Source organism: Eublepharis macularius, chromosome 7 (assembly GCF_028583425.1).
Source record: "Eublepharis macularius isolate TG4126 chromosome 7, MPM_Emac_v1.0, whole genome shotgun sequence".
NCBI classification, from domain to species: Eukaryota; Metazoa; Chordata; class Lepidosauria; order Squamata; family Eublepharidae; genus Eublepharis; species Eublepharis macularius.
The window spans coordinates 7,527,269-7,553,243 of NC_072796.1; the positions used below are offsets into that span (position 1 = coordinate 7,527,269).

The 25,975-nt window shown below is 43.4% G+C and overlaps 1 protein-coding gene across 1 annotated transcript in view; it reads left to right on the top strand.

Annotated features, from left to right (window-relative positions):
- Positions 1 to 25,975, top strand: part of CFAP61 (cilia and flagella associated protein 61) — a 198,205-nt gene that overhangs the window by 75,656 nt on the left and 96,574 nt on the right. Inside the window, exon 18 of the mRNA XM_054984388.1 lies at positions 19,296 to 19,423. Within this exon, the coding sequence (XP_054840363.1) occupies positions 19,296 to 19,423 (128 nt within the window). The remainder of the gene's footprint in view (positions 1 to 19,295; positions 19,424 to 25,975) is intronic.

Genomic DNA, 25,975 nt, shown 5'->3' on the forward strand with positions numbered 1-25,975 from the left:
AGCAATAACAACAACAACAACAACATTCAATTTATATACCACCCTTCAGGACAACTTAACACCCACTCAGAGCGGTTTACAAAGTATCATTATTATCCCCACAACAAACACCCTGTGAGGTGGGTGGGGCTGAGAGAGCTCCAGAGAGCCATGACTAGCCCAAGGTCACCCAGCTGGCTTCAAGTAGAGGAGCAGGGAATCGAACCCAGTTCTCCAGATTAGAGTCCCATGCTCTTAACCACTACACCAAACTGGAGGCAAACCATCTCTGCAGCCAATGACAATTCATCTGCCATAGTATATAAACCTGTGCCAAGACATCCATGTCTCTGGTGACAGCATCCCAAGCATGGGGCTCTCTCTCTATGGCTACAAGGGGAGGGGGACATTGAAAGCGCAGAGTCAGAGTTTTGGTGATGGGAACACTAGAGAAAAGACACTTTTCACAAACTGTTGTGGGTGATAGTGCACATAGGAAGAGCATAGTGCTAACAGCTGTCTACTCAGAACTCTGACAGGCAGTATCTTCCATAAAAGGATAGGGATGTAGGGATGTACAGTGGAGAAAGCATGGCCTGCTTGGAGATTTGGAGATACGATGGCGCAACTTCACTGCGATTGCAACACCTGATCACGTTGTTGTAACCCTGTCACTGCTGTAGCTGCACAACCTTCCTTCCTGGTCCTGCTAATGGCCTCCTAGCTCTTTCCGCTCTGGGAAAGCTTTCAGCCAGGGGGAGTAGGAACTGAGCAAGAAGGGTTTGCCCCTCTCTTTCTAGCGGGTGCCATCATTTGATGCCCTGTCTTGGTGGACGGGGGCTGAACACCAATTTTTAGGCCCAGAGCTGCTGCTGCTGCTAAGTTTCCAGAGCTGCTTCTGCAGTGGTACAGTTGAAGATACGCAGTCTGTTTTTAAGTTTTTAAAAATTGTTTACTGCTGCGATACATAGGATATACTGAAGTGGTTCCAATATAAACATCCGCAACTGTATCCAGAATTGCATATGGGCTGCACAGAAACTAGGGTTGCCTACCTGCAGGTGACGCTTGGAAATCTCCCAAAATTACAGCTGCTTCCCAGACTACAGAGATCAATTCCCCTGGATAAAATGGCTCCTTCTGAGGGTGGACTCCAATGAGGTTCCTCTGCTCCCCTAACCCTGCCCTCCCCAGGCTCCACTCCCAAATCCCAAAGGACTTCTCAACCCAGAGTTGATATGCCTAACAGAAACAATTGCCTCTGTTTTAGGAGTTGCTTCCTTACTTCCACCATATGTCCGGCACGCCTTTTGATGAATCTTTCTTTCTGATGAAGTTATCAGAATTAGTCTACAATAGCTAGCTGTTCTCAGAGTAGGAGGAGATTACAGATAGATGCATTTTTCCAAAGCAAGAGTCCAAAAACAAAAGCCATGTAATATTTTTTATTACGACTTTAATGTAATTTTGGTTGGTCTCAATGGAAGGTATTACATAACTTTTGTTTTTTGGCTAGCTGTGTTTTACATTTTTAAAGAAAGCAAAATGTACTGGAATCCTGTTGATGTTACAGTGCCATCAGTCAAACAGTGATTCCACACATGTTGGATAATGCACTTCCAATCCTCTTTATAGATCATTTGGAACAGATTTTTTCATGTGCGGAACAAAAAATCCACCTCAAACGACTGATAAAGTGCATTTAAAAGTGCATTATCCAACGTGTGCAGAATCAGCAAAAATCTCACTGAGAACAAAAAAATGACGTGTCTGCTAACTTTTAACTCTTAAAAAATACATGTTTGTTAATTGATCTCTTTGGTATTTTCTGCAAATTAACTCTTTTGAACTCTTCTAATTTTAAAGTTAATATATTTAATAGGAAAAAATCTATAATTTACACAGGGCATCTTCAAGAGTGTTGTTTTTGTGTAGCATGTATAATTAGCTTGAGAGCAGGAAACTATAATTATTTTTATAATTATGTCTTAAATGCTTATATATTATCAACTTGTTTACTTTTTCACCATCTGGGAGCATTCTGCTATCCATCTGTTTTGTGTAATTATGTAATTATGAATATAAGCCTAGAATAGGTGATATAATTAACAAGAATAACTGTTCCATGAAGTAGAATAAAAATGCCATACATCTGTTGAATTACTTCTTGTTTCTGACCAGCCATTATTCATGCTTTATTATTTCTTGCTTGCTCTCAAGCTGTCCAGCTTTATTACATACTTCAGGGCTGTCGTTTCTCCTGCTGCTCACAAAAAGACGGCTAAATCAATTATGAAGATACTGTAGAAAGCTTGCTCGGCTGGAGAAGGCTTCATGCCGGGATCTGCTGGCATTGCTTCGTTGTAGATCAGGCAGAACATTGATTGTAGTCGTGCTGTTGACTAGAAGTTGGGTCTTTGTGGAACAGCAACCCTTTTGGCTTGTTCCCCCGCCTAGAGCCTCTTCTTGTATGTCCACTTTCCTATACAACTTTTAGGCCATGCATACCCCCTGCCCTCACCTTCAGTCTTCCAGGATTGTTTGAGGAGTCCTCGTTGCCTCAGTGATGGGGCTGCTCTGCCCGTCCCCATGAGAAATTTTGTGAGGGTGAGTGATGGCTACCATGTTACCTAATGATGGGCCAACCCACCTGGGATCACTCTGTAATCAGACTCCAATATATGTCAAATAATTCTGAGCCTGATTATGAGAGCTTGGAACCCTATACCAATGATATAGTGGAAACACCATGTAATTCCCAGCCTTAGCGCAATTGTCCTCCTGTCCTATGGCGATGACAGGTGAGCCAGCCAGCCAGGACACCCCTGACCTAACGCATTACTGTTGTATCATTAACTGAGGCTCCCGGGGCATAATGGAAAGTTCCCATTTCCCAGGACAGCAAGCATTCTGACATCAGGCACCCTGGGAATGACATTTTCCAGTGTGCACTGGACTCCCCAATCACTGATGGAGCAGCGGTGGCATTGGGGCAGAGAGGGTGTCCCTTCTGATTGGCTAGCTGTCACAGCCGAGCAGCGGCAGTGGACAATTTGAAGAAGGCAGCAGGAGGAAGAGGAGAAGGAACAAATTCTTCTTAGGCATCTGAGCCAGAGAAGACTGTGGTGAGAGCTGTTGCATTTGCCTTAGATTGCAGGTGGACATTACAAGCATCTGAAGGTTACAGTCTGAATCTGTGGAGTGCAGACTTTGGATATGTCACTGGGGCTGCAGCTCTTTGCGGTGCCTGGTCCTACAGCTTCGAAGGGACAGGGGCTGTCCTGGCAGCTGGCCCCAAAGCTTCCTGCTCCACCTGCCCATGTGCCCTGCTCATTATTTCCAGGCTCTTTACGACCATCCCATCCTGCCAACTGACACGGCTAGTGCTGCTTTGCAGCTGCCCCAGTCACAGTGCCTGCCCTAGTGCGGCTCCTCACTCAACATTTTCTACTGAACCAGGCTGCACAACCTTTCCTCTTTGCCATTGTGCAGGAACACCACCTCTTTTCCATCTTGGGGCTGCAAAATGATTTCAATATTTTTTCCAATCCACATCCAGATGGCTCTCTAATGGGAGCAACTGCTGTGCAAGCATGAGCCGCTGTGCTTTGAATGTGCCAGGCTAGTCCCCACAGGACTTGGGAGCTGTGGCAGCAGTGGCCCAGGCTTTCATTGCAGGCCCACTCACCTGTGTGCCTGCCCTCACCTGAGCCTGCCTTGCACACATTCTTTGTGCCACATAAATAGAGATCAAGATAGATATGTGGCTCTGCGTTTATCTGAGTTTCTCTAAAGTTACTCATACAAAAATATTTATATATAAGGGTGCACTGAATATTCTTTCTTGTTGGTACTCTTCTTAACATTAGCACGTCGATACTGTGTAACAAATTAGTGGGGAGAAATGCTCACCTGCTATTCTGCACCATTTTGTTCTGCTAACTGATGCCAGGACCCTGGGAGGGTTTTTTAATGGCTATCCTTGACATCATCACATCAGATACATTATTCTGAAGCCACTGAGAAAATGACATGGGTCTCCACAGCCAGTTTGAGTAAATGGCAGCAAAGGCAATGAGGCCTGGACATTGCAGCCAAAGATGAAGCGAGCAAATGGTGCCAAGAGGAACAGCCTTGAAACTGCAGGAATGTGTTGGCATGTCAAAAACTGCAGGCAAAAGGAGGTGGTTTTTAACACGAAAACAAGCCCAAAATTCGGCAAGTAATTTTGGCTGATCCCCCGTAAAGATTAATGAAGTAAGATTATTGCATTTACTCAGAAGTAAGTCAGTGGGATTTACTCCCTAATAATTGTGCCTAGGATTGATGTCTCAAAGAGAAGAATGATGGTGGGGCGATCATATATTTTTGCACGTGAGATCATGTAGAATTCAGCATGCGCTCAATGTATAGCTTAATGTAACAAAGGAGTCGAGATAAATTTTCCCCAAAGGAAGTGCTGCTCTAAGTTCTGTTGTGCATAAGCCATCCATTGTTAATGATCTGCGTAGAACATGCATGGGTGAGAATCCGTTATTTATTCTGCTGTCCCTGCTCCCATATAGTTGATGACTTTATAGCACTCGCCGTCATGCAAACACATCTATTCTGAGCTGATAGCTGATGATAAGTTTCCTCACTGTAAATGTCAGTGGGTTTTGTGTGTTGCTGCCATTACATCTTGTTTGGAAGCCGCAGCATTACCCAATTATGGGGAGGCACCAGATGGCATCATTAACAGGAATGCTCTGAATGTTTACCACTTATGTGCCTGAGTGAAATTAAAAGTAAGCTGACCTGTCTTCGCTTTGAAAGCATGATGTCAGTAGTATACAGGTGTTAATGTTGTTTGCCGTACAACAGAATATTCATTCTGACCTACAAAGCTGTGTGTGTGTGTGTGTGTGCGTGTGCGGTTTCCCTATAACCTTTTACCAAGAATTGTTCAGGTTGGTATCATGCTGACTGCGAGAGCTACTTGGAAAGGGGATGTTAATGTTGTTCCTCAAATATATTACTACTTGATACTACCCCAAAATATTACTAAATATACTAATATTACTAAATATGACAAGTGTTTCCCACTATTACTGCTCAGATTTGTGGTGGTGATTAATTAGTTTTCAGTATAAATTAAAGCTACGAAACGTCTGGAGATTGATTTGTTGGGGTGGATCCCTCTGTTGTGCTAGTGCAGGCATTTTCCTCAGTTGCCGTGAAAAGGTCAGCGGGGCAGTTTATCTGATCCATCCTGCTATTTCAGGCCATCTCAGGTTGAGGGGAAATGGCATCATGTTTTTAATTTTGTTTATATTGCCACGTGCATCATTTGTGGATTTAGGTGCTTGAAGATGGGGACCTTTGTCTAGTACACAGTTTTATTCCTTCTGTAAGTGGCCGTGTTGCAGAATCTAGAGGCCAGGAGCAGCCAAAAGCACATGGTACAACACTCGTCTTGACAAGCCAGGCAACCTGCTGAGTTTGTGGCACAATAAATTCCAGCAAGTAGATTCTGGGCACCAGCTGAGACTGCTTCTAGGAGTTGCAGCAACCAGATGGAGTTTTTTCCTGGGTTAGGCTCAGAGCAGAAGCTTTCCCCAAATGGAAAAACATCCATCAAACAATCCCTTGACAGTTTGCCTTCTAAAGAGAGCCATTTCCAAAGCATTTGCCTCAGCCTGAGCGTGCTGGACCATTGGCTGTTTCAGGACTAACCTTTTTGATAGGAAAGGGCATATTGTTTCTGATTTTTAAAAAAAGGACTGTGAAATTACCCTTTAGATTGAACACTTTATTGAAATGAGCATAAAAGGGTAAAGGGTGCAAGCACCGAGTCATTACTGACCATGAGGGGGACATCACATCACGACGTTTTCTTGGCAGACTTTTTACGAGGTGGTTTGCCATTGCCTTCCCCAGTCCTCTACACTTTACGCCCATGAACCTGGGTACTCATTTTACTGACCTCAGAAGGATGGAAGGCTGAGTCAACCTTGAGCCGGTTACCTGAACCCAGAACAAAGAACAAAAACAAGGTGGCTCTCCTGGTGATCACAGTGTGCAACAGGAAAGGAAAACCTTACCAGAAGAAATGTAATTGCACTACTCAGCAATGTTTACAAAGAGAATCGTTCATCAAAGTTAAAGTGCCCAAGTTCTAATTTTATACAACCGTTCATATACAATATATCATAATACAAGCATACAATCTCAGTACATTCAACAAGGAATATTCATCACTGAAATCCACTGAAATCCAAGGTACATTACATACTGCAAATGAATACAATATAATCAAAAACTAGGACATTCAGAGCAAAAATACAATATGATCAATAGTTGGGACATCCAATGAAAACAGATACAATAGGGTATAGTAACTGCAAATTTGAAAACTTGCATAAAGCCGAACACATAGACAAAACTTTTCTGAATTAAAATATAAGTAATTAACATGACATCTTTAGCAACATCGAGCTACCCAGTAGAAGTGTATCTACATCAATAGTCAGTATCCAATAGCCTAGTCTACCAAGGTATCTTTTTGAGCTATTGATTATGACACAGCTTTATAATCAGGGTAGAAAGTCCTCCTGAATAATTCAGTCTTGCATAGTTTGCAGAAAGCCAGGCGAGTGAAAGGTTTCCTGATCTCAGGCAGGCCTTTCCACAAGGTGAGGCCACCACAGAGAAAGCACAAGTATGGGCCATTGTTGATTTACCCCAACTGCAGTGTGGCATCTTCAAAAGGCCTTGTTCAGACAAACTGGTACAGCAAATAAAGATTAATATGAAAACGTATGTGTAGGATAGTCAGCCATTGTTATCTCTATCTTTTGTGCGTTTCACAACCCAGAGAACTGCAAAGTGACTCAGTGGTGAGGTTTCCATGGTTACCTCTCCACAGCACAGTTTGCTTTGCAGCGGATTGACCTCCTGCTGCCATCCTGAAGCCAGTTGGCACGAAGCAGCAGAGACTTGGAAAGATTTGGTGCCATATCCTACCTCCTCACAGGCCATGTCTCCTGTCATTTTCCTGGATGTGCCAAAGCATCCGCAGTGTCTCAGAGAAGCCCGCGTGCCGCACACTAACACACGTTTTGCTTGGAGCGGGTTGAAATGACAGCATGTATTCTGGTGAGCCGCTCTCCTTTGTCCCACTGACTTGGAGTCAGACAATCACAGTGGCTTTTATATTGCAGTATCTCTGATGCATTCCTGTGCTTGATAAATATGACAGATTTTGTTCACATCAATGGCATGCTCTTGTTCTTTGGTTCTCATTCTATCTCCTTCCCCATCTCATATCTAATTTTGAACTTTGCCAGGTATAGAAAGGGGAGATGCAGAATAATCCCAAAAATAAAAAGAGGGGCTAACCCCACCCAAAGGATTAGCAGTGTTTGCATCTGTGCACACACCACAGCTTCTTAAAAAATGCTAACAAATGATATTACAGTTGGCATTAAGGGGTTGCCCTACAACCAAACATTTTATATATAATAATGTAAGAAGTGGTCCAGGGAAGGGGCAGAATGTGGTGGCAATGAGCAGGTTGGGGAAGGGGAGGTTTACAAACTGGCTGTAAGAAAAAATGTTTCCTCCTTTGGAAGAGATGCTTAATGGGATGTAATATACCTAGTGATGCTATTTACTTTCATTCCATGAAAAGCTTCAGCTATCCATTTCCACACACACAGCCTGTATTCGAGGGCAGGACACTTTTTTCCGGGCCTGTTGACAATTCTAGGGAACAGAGAAAGTGATGGTGGGAACATTGGTGAGCAAAGAGGAAATGAGAGCCAACAGATTGAAGATAGGCTCCACCTCCCAGGATCTTCCTTTTGGAGGGGGTGGTAATTATTTGTTGGGGAGGTTGCCAGTTATAAGCAGGGTGTGTTTTTTCACTTCTAGAAGATAAGACGCCTGCTTTATCAGACTAGTTCTCCATCTAGCCCAGGATCCTGCCTCACAGTGACCAACCAGTTTCCCTGGAAGGCCAATAAGAGAGATTCCACTTGGGCAGGACTAAACAGAGTTTCAGAAGTCTGGGACACTAGTTGTGTGTTTGCAGGAAGTCCTCCTTGGGAAACAGAGTGTTCTTTTCTTGGCTAAGTAGGTAAAGCAGAGGGCACATAATTCTGGCATGTCAAGCCAGAGGTCTGGGGATGCCCATAAACGTCAGGGCACACTCACTATGGGAAACAGCCACACAGGCAGCCTATAAATCCTTTAGTTGTTAGAAACGATCAATAAGGTGGTCACATGGAAATCAGTATATTCTCTCATCAAGAAATATAGGATAGATAAGTTGTCTTCCCCAGAGACAACCTTTAGCAGGAGGGTACTACTACACACCCTCTAGGCCTGGAAGCTGGACTACCCACCCTGGGGTTCACTGCTCTTTATGTCCCAAAAGTAAGGACTGCCCCACTCCTAGGACCACCAGAGAATGGAAGATTTGTATGCACTTACCGTGAAGCTTCCTTTCTCGGTGGTCCAGGAGTGGGGCAGTCCTGCCCACCCAAGTTTCTTGCAGGGTGGCTTCTAGGATTTGGATGAAGAGCAAGGGCGATAGTCTTCCACCAAGTGGATTCAAAGGAGGGACCTTTCTACTTATTTTTTTTTTTAAATTGAGGGGAGTTATTATTTTCCCTCTTGGTATCGTGATGGGGAGTCAGGGCTTGGGAACAGACAGATGATTCCAGGGACAAGCCCCTCCCCTCCGGGATCAAAATCAGCTGACTGACCTTGCCTTCAGAGAGGAGGAGCTATATCCCAAAAGTAAGGACTGCCCCACTCCTGGACCACCGAGAAAGGAAGCTTCACCGTAAGTGAATACAAATATTCCATTTGTCTTCTTCAGCTCATCCTTATATTCTCTTTGTTTGCAGTCATGTAGTTCTGTTGCTTGGAATGCACTTTGTTTTTGTCTCTAAGGACTGAGAGCCTCTACAGCTACACATTCACCTGTCTTGGAGAGGCCACAGAAAACTCCTCCCTAGCATCACGTGTAGCAGCACTTGCTGTGTGGTGATCCCATGAAATACCCTCCCTTTGTACCTTGTTATTTCTTTCCACCCCTGGAAGCGGGAACATTTCCAACATGACAGTGGCCGATTCCAGATGACTAACCTGAAGGTGCTGCATGCTGCCATGTTCCGGATCGCGACGGGGAAAACGCAAAATATCGCATTTTCTCGTGCGAGTTTGGCGCGATGTCGCTCCAAACTCGTGCGAGAAAACGCGATATTTCGCGTTTTCCCCGTCGCGATCCGGAACATGGCGGCATGCAGCGCCTTCAGGTTAGTCGTCTGGAATCGGCCACAGCCTCCTGAATCAAACTGTTCCAGGAAAGTAACCCTTCTAAACCGTGTGTACATGATAAATAAATATTTGTCAGATAGTTTGTTAATTAAACATATTAGGAATGGTGAGGCCTTCCAGCTCAAGTGGGAAAAACTACACCAGGAAAAATAGGGAAGGGGGGGGCATGTTCTAGGGACAGAAGGTCTCTGCAGAGGCAGCATGTAAATTCCTTAAATTAATTAATTAAAATGGGAGACTTGATTCCTCCCCCTTTATTATTCAATGGTTACATTGCGTCTTGTGTTTTATTCCCACTTTTTTACAGCAAAAAAGGCAAATTTCAGGAAGTTGATAACAGATTTTCTGCAAGTCTCCTTTGAGACTTAATATACATTACATGCTTATTGGATGTCTCATCCTTTTGATTGCATTGACTTATTCTGTGTGATCTGCTTTGAGTCTCAGTGAGAAAGGAAGACGATAAATAAACAGAAACACACAAACAAAACTGCTTTCCTGAAGAAATAAGTGTTATTTTTTATTTTTGTTACTTTTCTACAGAAATGCAACAGCATAACCAAACTCCTGTGCAACATAAAACCAAGATTTTTTTTAAAAAAAATGGATCTATTTATTTATATCCTACTTCTTTCCCCACTGCAAACTCAAAGCATTTTACAAAAGTAGTAAAATATAATTTAGACAAATAGAGAAGAAAATTAAGCAGTATGAGTCTAACTCCTGGGCTGGTCTTGGATCCACTGGCCAAGCAATCTTGGGGCTGTAGTCCCTTTGGCTTCTGCCTAGGGGTGCGCAATCCAGCTTTCACATCAGAGAATCCCGAATTAGAACCAGGAAGCTGCATCAGGATGGGCCAAATTAAACTGGGTTAATTCAGTTTAATCTAGCAAATGTAGGGTCTTCTTCAGTTTTGTCTTCTTTCCCAGCATTTCCTGTGCTTTTTTGGCCAATGATGAGAGAGAGCTTGGTTGTCTGGCCAATTGGGATTCTCTGATGAGAGATGCCTCTTTCAAATTCTACAAAAGAGATTAAAAGCAGCCATGGCTCTCAGCTGCGGCTCTCACAGACTGGAGGGACTTTGCTGTGAGTGCCTATTGCTTAGTTTCCGGCTGCTGTCTGCCTTGGATTCACTGCCTGCTTGGGTCTTTTGGATTGCTGCCTGCCTGGGGGATGACCTGAGGACCTGTGCTGCCTGCCTGGTTTGAGAGTTTTATAGACTCACTCTTTTTTTTTTATCTTTCGGGGGAGCGGGGTTGGCCTGGTGTTTTGAAAGGGATATAGTCAGCTAAGGAAGGGACATATGCATAAAAGGTCTCCAGATGGCTTTAGGTTCTCTGAGGTCTCAAACCATGTGTTTTTAATATTATGCTATAGTTTATTGTTCATGTTTTACTTCGGTGCTTTAGTTGCTTAATTTGGATGAATGTAAATGAACATTATTCTGAGAACAAGGTGTAAATGTTGGCAACCATGTGCAATTTGCACATGAAGGGCAGCATCGCTGAGTGGGAGGAAGGCTTATCAGCTTGAGAGACAAGCTCTCTTGGCGAGTGTGGCATATGCAGGCCAGGAGGGCCAGGTGGAGGGGGGACCTTCTCTTTTCAATAGGGTCCCTCCACGGCCACTCTTTTTTTTTAATAAGCTTTTTATTAAAATATTATTCCAAGATTAATAAAAAACATCACAAAAACAGAAAAAAGAAACAATAAGAATTAGGAATACCCATTTTCTCTGTGAAGAGTTATAAATACTACAAATTATATCCTAACTTCAAATTTACCTTTACCCTCAATAATATCTCTTAACCTCAAATTAGCCCAAAGTGATTAGATCTTTCTTCCCTTTAAAACGTATTTCTTCAGTTCTTAATCTTCAAATGCACAAACCATAAGTTCATTTTTCTCTGTTTCCTGCAAAAAGTCAATAAAGGGCATTCAGATATCAATATATTTATCTAGTGACTTTTCTCTAATCAGATACGCAAGTTTAGCCAGTCTCAGGATGTCCCTGGAGATGGAGGCCATCTAGGATGCCCTTTGCCTCTCTGGGAACGTGAGGCATACAGACCAGAATTTGGCAGAGGCAGTAGTCAGGGACTGCCTTGCGGAGCCCTGCAAGTTGATTTCCACCTGCCCTTGGAACTACCAGGCCAAGAAAGAAGCAGACTGGCCAGACCTCACGGCTTAGAGGCTCCTCTCGTGCGCTCCAATGAGCACGCAGAGTGAAGTGTCTTTTCTTATGCAGGCAACATTGTCAATCTGCACTGGACTCTCCCCTGGAGAGTTGAGCAGTTGGTCTTCCAGAGGGTCCACTTGTCACTCTTCAGTTTCCCAGCTGTAGACGTTCAGAGTGAGTGAAGTGAGCACACCTTGTGCCGTCATCCTCTGTCAGTCTATGTCAGGGAGGTGGGGGAAAGCGCTCTTTCCAAAGTCAAACTTAGGTAGAAAACCAGCAGGATCCAGCTGGCACACCTCACTCCAAGTTGGAGTCCCCCACCCACCCAAAAAACACCAGCCTAGCCAGCACACTTTTGGACCTTAGCGCAAATCTGTGCAGAAAATCAAGAAAAGCAGCAGCAGAAATGTTGTTCTCCTGCCACTAAAACAGACAGAGAGAGATGGAAAAGTGCCTGAATTTAACACACCATGTCAGTTCCACAAACAAGCAGAGGCAAACCCACAGAAACCGCCCAACTGAAGCGAGAGAATGCTCTTGTGTTATTGCTGTGTGTAATGTTAACTTTCTTCCTGGGAGGGGGCCAGGGAGGAAGGGTTCTATTGGGATTTCTCTTGGTTCAGCTTGCATTTGGGAGTGTACCTTTGGCCAGTGGCTGCCTCGCTTCTGTGTGTTTTTGCCTGAGAGCCAGCTAGGAAACAGTGGAGAGTGGCTCTGGGAACCCTGTTCAGGGGCCCATAAATTGGACTGCATGGTCCAGCCTGAAATTCAGGGAAATTCAGGCTTTAGTAGACAAAATGGAGAGGGCTCCCTGCAAATACGGTGGAGTTTGCTTGAAAAATGTCCCCCAGGGAGTTTTCCTCAAAGGGAATGACTGATCTTGCAGAATTTTCTGATCTTGCTGAATCGAATTAGAGAATCTTACCCAGATTTCATGAATACAGTTTGTTTGTTTTTTGTATCCCTGGAACCCAGACCAGGATTCAACTGAATTATTTTTGGTGCTGGTGCCTCCTCCTCCTCCTGGCCACACCCAGGCTAAATACTTAGCAGAGGAACAGAGAAAGAAGAGCAGCTCCCTCTGGTCTGGCTCAAAGATATTATAACTGTTCTCCCTTTTTTGAAAAACCTTTAAGAATTAACTCATTGAATTTTGAACAAATTGATATATTTTTAATTTAAAACCTTTTTAGTAGAATAGCTGAAGTGAGCTCTTCGGCAACATAAAAATGAACAGAAAAATGCTTTACCAGGATTTTTTTAAAAATCACATTTACTCTTTTTTATTATATGCATTCTGGAAATACTACTCCAGAAAAAGCTCAGTTTACAGTGTTATGAGATTCTCTCTGGTAAATATTTCCAGTAATTTGGAGCCTCCACATCTAGGGAGATATTTGGCAGAGGAAGATTTCATAAGCACTTGTATCTTCTTGAATGGCTTTACATGCCCCTCTTTGGTTTCCTGAATGTCTTCTTCCTATCTGATTTTAATGCCAATGATATTGCTGGAAGTTGTTCCAATCTGCATTGTTTAATATTGTAAGAGAGAAAAATGACACCGTCGTCTGGGACATTCTCTTGTACAAATTCCGCTGAAAAGATGAGTGGAAACAGTGCTCTTAAAACTCCCATCCGTGTAAATGAGGCTTATGCAGAATTTCCTGCTGGATTGTGGCCCCGAACGTGCAAACTCCTTCCAGTTATGAGAATGGAGAAAGATGTCCTTTTTAAAAAACGTAATACAGGTATCAGGTGCTGTGGATTTAAGCAATCCTCCAAGAATGTCTTGGTATGTTTCCTGGAACATTTTAAGGATACCACTTAATTCTGACTAATCTTATCTGACGTTGGCCACTGGATGTCATTATCGCACTACAAAACCACAATCAGAGGAAAGACGTATATCTGAGGGTTGAAACAACAAGAAGGAAAGGAAGAAGGAACCGTACATCAGAATGCCCTTTTAATGTTGCTGATTCTTTTATGTGCCGAGCTATGTTTTTTGTGTTTAAATCAGCACTTCAAGAAACATTCAGTGAGGCCTGTGGGGTGAATCGGCAACGGAAGCTGTTCTGAAAATTGAGAGCAGCTCCACACATTGTGGTTGCTGAGGGTAACGCCTCAGGCCTTCCTACAGCAAGTTGGATGTCCTAACATGTATCTGGCTTTGAGAACGTACATATATGTTTGATGTCCACAAATAACACGTTTTACTCTGGGAAACACCTGTATGATATTGGTGTGACCAAAGCGAAGGAAGCGTCTGGCACTGCTTTTATTTCATCCTTTTAAAGACTAAATCTGGGGCACCTCTGAAGACTAACACATTAACTATTATAGAAATGCCACAGATTATTGCGTTTTATGGCCTTTTAAGCCCACAAATTTTCTCTCTCTCTGCTGAGGACTGAGTGTTTCCCCAAGTAAAAGGACTTCTGCCTGTGGAATGTGATTCTCAGATTTCTCATTCTTCATTTATTTTATTTACATCTCCTTCTTTGTTTTCTTTATTTTATTTACTTATAATATGCCTTTCTCACTGAGATTACACAGTGTAAGTTATTACAGTCAGTTCCAAAGACATTTCAATAAACATAGAGTATATAAATGCAAATTTGCAAAATTCAGAACCCCAGAAGTCCAATACTGAGTTGAAGAAATGCTGAAACAGAGCTCAAGCAATTCTAAGACTGATGTAGTAGTTATGAGCGTGGGACTCTAATCTGGGGAACTGGGTTTGATTCCCCACTCCTCCACTTGAAGCAAGCTGGGTGACCTTGGTTAAGTCACAGCTTCTAGGACCTCTTTCAGCCCCACCCGCCTCACAGGGTGTTTGTTGTGGGGATAATAATGACATACTTTGTAGACTGCTCTGAGTGGACATGAAAAGTTGTCCTGATGGGCGGTATATAAATCAAATGTTATTATATTTAAATAACGTAGAACTACCCAGTAGTACTGTGTTGTTTACAGCAACAGTTACCCACCAGAGAGAATGCACACGTACAGGCCGCTGTTCGTTTTACCCATGTGCAAGGTGGCACCTCCAGAAGGCCCTGTTCAGGTGAGCAAAGCTGCTGTGGTGGAATATAGGGAGAGAGGCGGTCCTGTAGATATGCCAGACCAAGTCCATGAAGAGGTATGTATGTGATAGCCAGTACCTTGAATTGAGCCTGGTAGCCAGTAGAGTGACTGCAAACGGAAGTAATATTCCTTCTTCTCTGAGCTCCCAGTAATAACCAAACTGCTGGGTCACGCACCAACTGGAGTCTCTGAGTTAACTTAGAAGTGAGACCTATGTACAGTGCATTACAGTAGTCGTTCAGAATGCCCCCCCCCCAAATCCTGCTCCTGGCGTCCCCTGTCCCTAGAAGTAAGATTTCAGGGAGCATTGGTACTGCTGCAGGAGGGGGAAACTGCAAAAGTTGTGCTCCATGGGCGGAAGTCTCTGCACTTGTGGAAATTCTGTGCTGGATCAGCCCAGTGTGTTATCTCATGTACCTTGGGCATCTGTTTGATTTTTAAAACTCTAAGAAGGGTATTTAGAAAGAGTCTGGGGAAAATAATCAGTTGTATGTGTATCAAAAATACTATTTTATGTAGTTAATTGATATTTATCTGGGCTTGCTATAACATACATTAAACCAGGGAATGGCCAGTTGCAGTGGTTTGAACCTTACTACTTTACTTGAAAATTTACTGCTGATCTCCTCCATGGCAGCTTTGCTCATCTGAACAGGGTGTCCTGCAGGTGCCACCTTGCACATGAGCAAAATCAGCAGCAGCCCATACACTGTCATTCTCTGTGGTGGCCCCTGCCTTGTGGAGTAACCTTCCTGAGGAGGTCAGGAGAGCCCCCACTCTCCTGGCTTTCCACAAATGGTGCAAAACAGAATGATTCAAAAAGGCTTTTTTACTCAGATAGGAGGGCTGTACTGTTGGGAGGGATTCTCAGATGCTTTGCTAGTGAGTTAGGGACCATATACTTCACTGCTAAGTTGCGTTACGTACTGTTGTTTTTAAGTATGTGCTCCTATGTGCTGCCTGTGCTTCATGTTGTCTGATGTCAGTCCTAGAAGTGATTATGTTCTGTTTCAGCATTTCTTCAGCTCTGTATTGGATTCTTGCTAATGCTATGTCTTTGTAAACTTGTATTTTTTTACCCTATGGCATTGTTTATGGAAATGTCCTTGATCCTGATTGTTCTAATCTCACACTGTGTAATCCACCGTGAGTCTCAGTGAGAAAGGTGGACTATAAATAACCTTAACAACAACAACAATAATCATTACTGTCCAAAGATCCTTGCAAGTTTCATATATTTCTGAATGCAAATCTGGACCATTAGACCAATTTTAATGACTGTGTGAATCCTGTGATCCCACATGCTTCGCTAGAGGTAGAGAGCCATGAAACAGTGCTTGGGAAACACATTAACATCCTGAATAAAGCAGGAATGTTTGCCCCGCGCTCCTAAGGGCTGCCATACTGTGCCTGTTCCCCTACTGCCAGTATCATCAAAGCTTCATTTGAGAAGGTCTAATGAGGGGGGTATTTTCTCTGCTGTCACCCAACTCTCGAAACATTCTAAAAAGAAAACAGATTATCTGTTTTAAGTACATGCAGACTGCCTGTCTTTTACCATTGAGAAGGCACCGCTATCCCTGATGCATCTAGCAGGACTTCTAGTCAGATGATCTGATTCCTAGGCAGGATTTTGCTACAACGCTGTTCTCTCTCCCTCTACTTTGCCTTTTTTCCCCCTAATGCAAGCACAGTGCAGTGGAGCAGAAACCCCCCACATGCCAGAGACGAGATACGATTTTTGTTGTTGTCATGGTGTAAGCAGAAGCTTGAGTGGAGTTCAGATGGCATCATTCAGGCTTAGCATTAGCAATCATTCCCACCCACCCTCAGCTTAAAGCATTATCAAAATTTTTTTGCAGAAATACAAAATATTAAGATGACTACTGTATCTGCAGTATCAAATCAGTCTGTCCAAGGAAATTTAAAATGTATTCTCAACACTGCAGGCAAAAAAAAAAATCTCACAGAGAAGCCAGAACAATTTGTTTTGCTTTGCTTGCAGGCCCATTAAAATGTGCTGCTTCCTATATTTCTTGGCAGATATTTAGCTCGCAATATCAAGATAGGTAGCTGTATCCTTTAGGTGGGTAATTTTTCAGGTATTTGGAGGCAGATACATTTCTGATGCAACAATAAAATGTTACCTCCTCTCCCCACTTTGTTGCCATGGTCTCTGGTCAAACCAGTTCTGTAGGATGCTTTCAAGAACATCCCCAAATAGCTACCGTTAGCATGACTAGCTATCCTGCTATGATGGACGTGTGTGGCCATCACAGGTACTATTAGATAATAACCATGACATCACAAGTGATGAGAACATTCATCCCTCTCTCTGTGCCTACAGTGCCCCACACCTGCATTCTTTTCAATATGACGAAGGAGCTACACGCTTCATTTTGAAAGGAAGAAAGAATAATGCCACCTTTACATGTTCCTGCAGTATAATTTAGCTGATACAAGACCATTTTGTTTGAAGAAAGATGTTGCCTTGGCCGGTTTGGCATTGCTGAAAATATCAATCATTATATGCTGATGTAGACTTCTTAGGCTCAAGCGGATGCGATGAAAATCAAAGATGTCTTTTTCATTTACAAAAGATGCAAAGTGTGTGTGCATGGTCCTGAGCCAAACTAGGCATTTTGGGGGTCATTTTTTACAGACATGATTGATTAAGGGCTGCTGTAGCATAGTGGTGAAGTTGTTGGGCTCTGAATCAGCACTCTGCTGGTTCGACTCCCACTACTGCCATGAGCTCAGCAGGTGGCCTTGGGTAAGCCACTCCTCTCAGCCCCAGCTCTCCAGCTGTATTGTGGGGATAACAATAACACTGACTTTGTTCACTTCTCTTAGTGGGCACTAGTCTGTCCAGAAGGGCAGTCTATAAGCACACTGTTGTTGTTGTTGTTATTGGGTTTTGCTATGTAAGCATATTTTCAATCAGATACAGACAAAACAATAAAATATAAAGCTGCATAAAACGTAGCTGTTGTTTGTACTCTGTTCAGAATGAAATGCTAAATCTCAGGAGTAATTTGAATGTTTCATTTATTTCATTTAAATAGGAATGATGTGTGTTTCCCATTAAGATTGACAACTAAGTTCTCTTTTTTTTACTAGAATTCTTTATTTAAACTATTAAAAACATAGTAATATAACCACTGCTGGTGCCAGGGTTTCTGGCGCCTGCGGCAACTACCCTGCACGCGTGCACGCGCCATGGACTGCATGATGACATCATCATGCAATGACATCACGCAGTGCAAGCCAGGGGCATTGGCCGGCGGATGGCAGGGGTGGCGGGCGGAGGCTGCTCCATACTCCACACGCTGCCTTGGCAGCGGCTCATGGCTGCTGTGCCTGGCTGGAGACGTGTGGCAGCGGCAGTGGCAGTGGCACGGGGCTGGCTGGCTGCAGCAGCTGCAGCCCAGCCACACCAGCTCCGTGGCACGCACCTCCGCCCCGACACCCCCTCCGGTGCCCCTCCGGTGCCCTCTTGCCCTGAGGCCATCGCCTACCTGGCCTCAATGGGCGCACTGGCCCTGAATATAACATAATAACTATAAAATAAACATAGAGGATAAGAAAAAACACAACATTCAAAATACAAGACACACAATACATAAACAAGTGAGTTCCAAGGGAATATATATATATATATATATTCCCTTGGAACTCACTTAGCTTTTCAGAAGGTAGGCAGGGCGATTGTAAGTTAGGGTTTGTTACTGACTGCCCTTTTTCAAATGAAAGAGATTTCCAATGGAAGATCAGGAGGGCAGGTAAGCACCTGGGCTTTCCTTTTTCCTTCGAGATTTCCTGATTCCCAGGAAGTGTGAGGAGGGAGGTATTCCATTTGACTCCATCTCCTGAGCCAGCCATTTTGGGTTGGCATTCACCACCCTCTCTCAGATTCCAAAGTGCCTGTAAACTCAAAAAGGTTGAGGACCAATGGAGCATTGGTCAGATGTCCTCTTCTAAACACCTAGTGGTATATTTTCCAGTGAACAAAAGTTGGGTGTCCCCAGTGCTGTGTGTCAGATTCAGCATTACAGTCAGTCCAAAAGCAACCAAATCTCCTCTAGAAGATGAAAAGGAAACATCACTTGTTGCTGTTTTATGAGTTTTTGATACCTGTTTTTCTTCCCATCTTTGATATGATGCTTCAGTCTATAGTGAATGTGGAAAATTGGCAAGTATGATTGTGGTCCAATATAATCTTCTAAGAACATTATTACTCTTGCCAGAAAACATATCATAGGCAATAATGAGGTTTGAAATGCATCTGATTTTTGTTATGACTAATTATTGGTGGACTGATGATTACTATGATAGATTATTGCATAATAGACATCACTATTAGTTATATACTTTTTTTACCGTTGGTTCTTAGTTTTCACGATTCACGTTTTCTCATTAGATCATTGGTGGAGACAGGAGATTGTTCTGCTGCAGGAATGTTTCACCATTTTGAAGAACTTTTTCTTTCCTTCTGCTATTCAGTTGATTATATCATTGAGTAAACTGTATAATCAATTGCTTCTTATGGGACTTTGGTACCAACCACGTCAATAGGGCAGCATGTCCATTAGATAAGGATTTAGAGTTTGAGGTTTTATGTGACAAGTAGGCTATTTTTAATTTGTGCGTCTGGCCAATGCTCTTGAAAATTGTTGGCAAGTTCTCAATATTTTATCTTGGATTTTAAAAAAAGTCTCTTTCAGGCAAAGTATGCGCTGAACCACTTCAATCGGAAGCTGTCCCTGGAACCTAAGGTGTCTGTCAATGCTAGAATAGTTGTGGTCGGGGCATCAAATGTTGGCATTTCCTTTCTTGAAACACTGATTTTTTGGTAAGTTTTTAAATTGTATTACAGTTACTACATTTTAATCTGTTTCAGTTTGCAGAGTGTGATTCCCCCATCTTTCTAACTTTCTTGGGCCAAAAGCCGGTGGGCACTCAGGGCTTTTTTTCTGGGAAAAGAGGTGATGGAACTCAGTGGGCTGCCCTTGGAGAAAATAGTCACATGGCTGGTGGCCTGATCTCCAGACAGAGGGGAGTCGAGATTGATCTCCTGTCTGGAGATCAGGGGGCGGGGCCACCAGCCATGTGACCATTTTCAAGAGGTTCCGGAACTCCTTTCCCCAGCGTTCCTGCTGAAAAAAAGCCCTGTGGGCACTCTAGTATCACCCACAGAGTTCTGCACGAACATAAACTGTGGACAACATAGGCCCTTTTCAGATGTACATACCAGGAGACTGGCAACCACCCTTGGATCCTCCTGGAACATGTGGTTGCCATGTTGTCTGAAAGGGGCAACTCATGGATTTTCAGCTTCAGTAATATGAACCCCGTAGTGTGTACAGAGGTTATAGCTGTGGGCAAAATTCGAGGGTTGTCTCGTTCAGGCAACATGGCAACTCTACGTATCAGGATGATATAGTAGTGTATGCTCCTGAACTGGGCAATTGGCTCCACTTTTGGTATGCACAATTATAATGTCCGAAGAGGCTAAACTTTTTCCCACAAGCTCTGGATGGGGTTGTTCCCCCCCCCCCCCGCCCCTTGTAGCTGTAGATGAAAGAGGAAGGGCCTGCTGAAGAGCCAAGGGAAAGACACGCTTCCTTCCAGCATGAGGCCGATCTGCTTGGCCTTAACTGGATTGAAATATTTCTTTAAAAACTCGCCATTTCACTCTTGCATTCTCACACTGACCGCCCTCCTTTAACTCCCCTTCCCTTGTGTGCTGAATCTTTTCTATCGTAACTTTGACGGCAAAGCCTGGCGTCTTATTTTGCAGTTTGTACAGCAACAACAAAGAAGAAAAAGGGGGTGTGGGGAAAGGTCCCCACAAACTCAACCCAAACAAACAAGGGAACAAAATAGAGGGGTCAAGTTATAATCTAAAGTAAAATGTATATAGAAAATATTTATTATAAATGTGCACAGATATAGATTAAAAACAAGTTTAAAACTTAAGGCCTGAATGGCGGGCTACACACATACACTAGAACTTGCTAGAACATTCCCAATGTACAGATGATGGTACAGTGCAATGACCAATACAAACAGACCATGTGGTACAGTACAAAAACCGACCAGGTGCATTTCGGCCCTAAGGCCTTCCTTCTAATGGAATAATTACTTGATTTGGTATATTTTTTCTATAGAGTACAATTACGTTGTGTGAGTGCAGTCCTGGGTCTGCTGCCACAATTGTATTTCATCATACAATACTAGAGGTAAATTTTGATTGAGTATTTTACCTAAAATAATTCTAAAACATAATGGTTGACTACATTTTATTAAAAAATTCTCTCCACCCCCGGCCACCTTCTTCTTTTGTTGCAGCTTTGGATAAAAAAGGCCTTATGTTTTAAACTTGTTTTTAATCTATATTTGTGCACGTTTATAATAAATACTTTCCTATATACATTTTATTTTAGGTTATAACTTGACCCCTCTATTTTGTTCCCCCGCAGTCTGTAAAGCTCCTGGTGACAGTGGGGTGGTCCCTGTTTTGCAACTGATATTTGATGTCCTGATTGTTGTAAACCTGATGCCAGTTTTAAGGTAATTGTTGGAAACTGGGTTTTTATACTCTTAACCACAGGGGAGGGGTTTAAGCCAAAACTTGGCACATAAGAAACAGTTGTTTCTGTATATACAACAGCAGTGAGACTGTTATATGCTCAAAAGTGGAAAACTTTGATGATACCTACAGTAGAACAATGGCTGGAGAAAATGATATCTTTGATTAGAGAAAAGACTTTAGATAAATCCTTAATCACATGGAAACCTCTTTATTTATTTTTTTGCTCAAAATGGAACAAGAATGTTAATGACATGCTTTTGAAAGTTAGGGAGAAGGAAGGGATTTTTAGATGGAAAGGGGGAATTTTTTATTAATGGTAATGTTAAAGTTTGTGTAGAATAAGTATCATCTTTTCATTTCTTCAAATGGAAAGTTGGTATATATTCCAACTAGGAATATATTCCAACTAGGAGAGCAGTATTGTAGGAAAGAGGTCCCAGATGTTTTGCTAATGAGTTAGGAACCATAGACTTCACCATTATGTTGCCTTACATATTGTCAGATAAGCCCCAGCTTATCTGCCATGAGTATCTTTCTGCATAATGTTCTGAACCTCTGAGAATATGCAAAGGGAACATAGCTGCTGCTTGGCTATGCAAAGGGAACATAGCTGCTTATCATGCAGGTGTTTTGCTTTCTATTCCCCGGCCGGCTTGAGAATGTGGCCTTGGAGTTCCAATCAGAGCCATATCATCCTCCCTGAGAACTGGGATGAGCTCATTCCCCCCCTTCTCCCTCCTCTCTGGATCCTGGACACTTCATGCCAAAATCCTAATGGAATCTCTTTCCCAGAGGCGGGAACGTTCCCCTATAATTAACCTTACTTGCCCACTTTGTGTCACTTCTGCCAATGCTCCTGTCTGAATATTTTGCTACTGGTATATCTCATCAATAAAGTATCTTTAACTCATAACCTGAGGTGATGCAGTGAAGTGCTTGGGGAGTTACCTGCCAGGACCTGACACATATTATCTGTTGCTTTAAATGTGTACTCATATATACTACCTATATACCCCATGCTGGGGTGGACATGGGGACAAACATACAAGAGCTTGCAAGTGTGTCTGGTGATCTCTGGTAGAACAGACGGAGGATCCCTGATGAAATTATTATTGATGAAACAAGCCTAATCAACTGGCCTCTTCTCAGGTTCTTAACAGGACCCATTCCCTTGATTAGAGACTTAGTGTGGTGGCGCAAGGGAGAATTTTTTCAAAACTGGACTTAAAAGATGCTTATTTCCAAGTAAGAATAAGGGAGGAGGATGAATGGAAAACGGCATTCAATACGCCCCTCGGCCAGTCATGCCTTTTGGATTACAGGGGGTGCCAGGTGTGTTTATTAACTTAATCAATGAAGTACTACATGAGTACCTGTACAAAGGTGTTGTTGTTTACCTAGATGACGTGCTGATTTATTCTGCTGATAAAGAATCCCATGTGGAATTGGTCAGGAAGGTGCTGACCACTTTAAGGAAACACAAGCTGCCAGTGAAATTGTCTAAGTGTGAGTTCCATAAAGAGGAACTGGATATTTTGGGGTACCGAGACTCTCACCAAGGACTAAAAAATGAACCCGGCAAAAATCCAAGCCATGGTGGGGTGGGAGGCCCCCAAAACAAGGAGACAATTGCAGTCGTTTCTAGGGTTTGTTAACTTTTACAGACCCTTCATAAAGAACTTTGCTCAAATTGCCCTCCCCTTAACAGACTTGTTAAAAACGAAGGGGAAAGGGCTGCAAGGGAAAAAGCCTAGTGCCAGTTGAACTGGACAGCTGAATGCCAAGAGGCTTTTGAGAACCTCAAAAAACTGTTCACTTCTGAACCAGTGCTACAGCATCCAGATGAGAACAGAAAGTTCATGGTGTAAGTCGATGTGAGCAACACGGCCGTGAGGTGTGTGCTCGTACAGCCCAATGATGAAGGGAAACTACATCCCTGCGCCTACATTTCTAAGAAATTTTCTGAAACTGAACACAATTGGAGCATGTGGGAGAAAGAATCTTTTGCAGTAAAACTAGCCCTTGAAACCTGGTGGCATTGGCTGGAGGGGGCTAAAGTGCCTTTTGAAGTGTGGACTGATCATAAAAATTTAGAGGCACTATGCACCCCCCGGAGACTAAATGCCAAACAATTAAGATGGGCGGAATTCTCCAAATTCAACTTCACATTAAAATACCTCCCTGGGCGATCGAACTTCCTAGCGGATGCCTTGTCACACATGCCCCAACATGACAGCCAGAGGTAGGAGATAATTGATACAGTTTTCTCACCAGCTCAGTTGGGAGGAGCAGTGATGACACGTAGCCAGGCAGCAAAAATGCAAAAAAACCGAAACCTGATCTCTCCGAGTGGGGAGAGAGAGTAAAAGTAGAAACTGAAAAGGAGGGGGAGAATGTGACCAAAGCTGAATTGAAACAGGTGGAGGATGGCCACTGGTGCAGGGGAAACAAACTTTATATCCCAATCAGCTTAAGAAAAGAAATTTTGCACCAGTGCCATGATGCAAAAACCGCTGGACATTTTGGATATCTAAAAACATTACACTTCGTACAAAGACAGTTTTGGTGGCCAGCAATGAGAGAGGACATATCTCAACATATATCCTCCCGCCTAGTATGTATAATGGGGAAATCAAGGAGGGGGAAACCCCCTGGACTATTGCAACCATTGGAAACTCCCCCTAGACCATAGGCTGTAATTTCAATGGATGTTATTACTGATCTTCCCCCCTCCAAAGAACACAAGTCATTCTAGTAGTGCTGGATCTCTTTTCAAAACAGGCTCATTTTATTCCTTGTACTACAGTACCTACAGCTAGGAAATTAGCCAGCCTGTTCCTGAAGCACATAGTGAAAACACACTTGTTCCTCACTAAGGTGATTTCCAACAGGGGTCCACGGTTTGTTGCCAACTTCTAGTGGGAGCTCCTACAACTTGCAGGGATTGAACAGGGGATTAGCTCCGCTTATCATCCACAATCAGACAGACAATCCAAACGCACAAATGAGGTGCTTGAACAGTTCCTAAGATGCTACATAAACTACTAACAAGATGATTGGTTGGATTTTCTTGATTTTGCCAAATATGCATATAACGACTAAGTACATTCCTCAACAGGAGCTACACCATTTAAAATACTTCATGGATATGAAGGCAACGATCTGCCTTTCGCTACAGCCCCTGAATCCTCACAGGGAGGAGACCTGGAGGAATGGTGGATTAAATTAACTTCCCAATGGGGAATCATTCAAAAGGCTTTGGACAAAGCCAAAGAGGATTACAAAAAGTTTGCGAATAAAAACCACTCTCAGCAATGGGAGCTGAAGCCAGGAGATTTTGTATACATCTCCACCAAAAACATAAAAGGGGAGCAACCTACTAAAAAACTTGGATGGAAATACATAGGTCCTTTCCCTGTAAAGAAATTAGTTAATAATGTGACCGTAGAAATTGAACTTCCAAAGAACTTAAAACAAATCCATCCTGTGTTCCACTTCAGTCTTTTAAAGAGGGCTCCCCCACGAGATCAGTGGCATCCTGAAAAGGGGCCCCCTCACCCAATGTTAGTAGATGGACATATTCACTATGAAGTGGAAGAAATCCTTGACTCTAAGATTAAACACAACAAACTCTTTTACCTGGTCAGGTGGAAAGACTTTGATGATTCGTACAAGGAGTGGGTAGAGAAATCCCGTATGAATGCACCTAGACTGACTTCTAACTTCCATAAACGCTATCCTGACAAACCTGGCCCTTAGGGAAGAGAGCCATCTTTAGGGAGGCAGAATGTCATGTATGTCTGTACCCATCCATGCCAAGTTTAATTCTAATTTAGCTTAGTCTAGTTATTGTAAACAGAATCTTAAGGTGACTTGATTTCCTGTTGTTAGTGCTCTAACTATTTCTCAGGCTTTCACAGGTGGTTATCTGCTGGATTCCAATGTTTATGACCTTGCATTTCCTCTCAGACTATGATATGTCTTTCGTCCTACCAACGAATCGTGATAGCACAAATATGTAAAACTAGAAACAAAGCCCGTTGTGGGGAAAAATGCAACGGGCTCTAGAAAGGGGAGAGCGGGCAGGCTGGCATCCGCTCCTCCTCGGTCACTGATCCCGGCCGGTGAAGGAGGGGGTGGGCATTGCCACCTGCTCCACTTCTTGTCCCCGCTGGGTGAAGGGAAAAAGGGAATTGCCTCCCGCTCTGTGCCTGATCCCACCCAGTTGAAGACGCTGGGTGGGCATTGGCACCTGCTCCACTCCTGATTCCAGCTGGGTGAAGGGGGTGGGCATTGCCACCTGCTCCACTCCTAATACCAACTGGGTTAAAGTGGGGGTGGGCATTGCAACCTGCTCTGCTCCTAATGCCAGTTGTGATAAGGAGGGAGTGGGCATTGCCACCTGCTCCACTCCTAATACCAGCTGAGTTAAGGCAGAGAGTGGGCATATCTACCTGCTCTGCTTCTGATCCCAGCTCGGTGAAGGCACGGGCGGACATTGCCACCTGCACTGCTCCTGATCCCAGCTGGCTTAAGGGTGGGGCGGGCATTGCAACCTGCTCTACTCCTAACACCACTTGGGTTAAGGCAGGGGTGGGCATTGCCACCTGCTTCACTCTTAGTACCAACTGGGTTAAGGTGGAGGTGGGCATTGCCACCAGCTCCGCTCCTAATACCAGATGGTTTAAGGCAGGGACGGGCATTGCCACCTGCTCCGCTCCTAATACCGGCTGGGGTAAGGTGGAGAGTGGGCATATTTACCTGCTCTGCTCCTGATCCCAGCTGCGTGAAGTGGAGGCGTTGCCACCT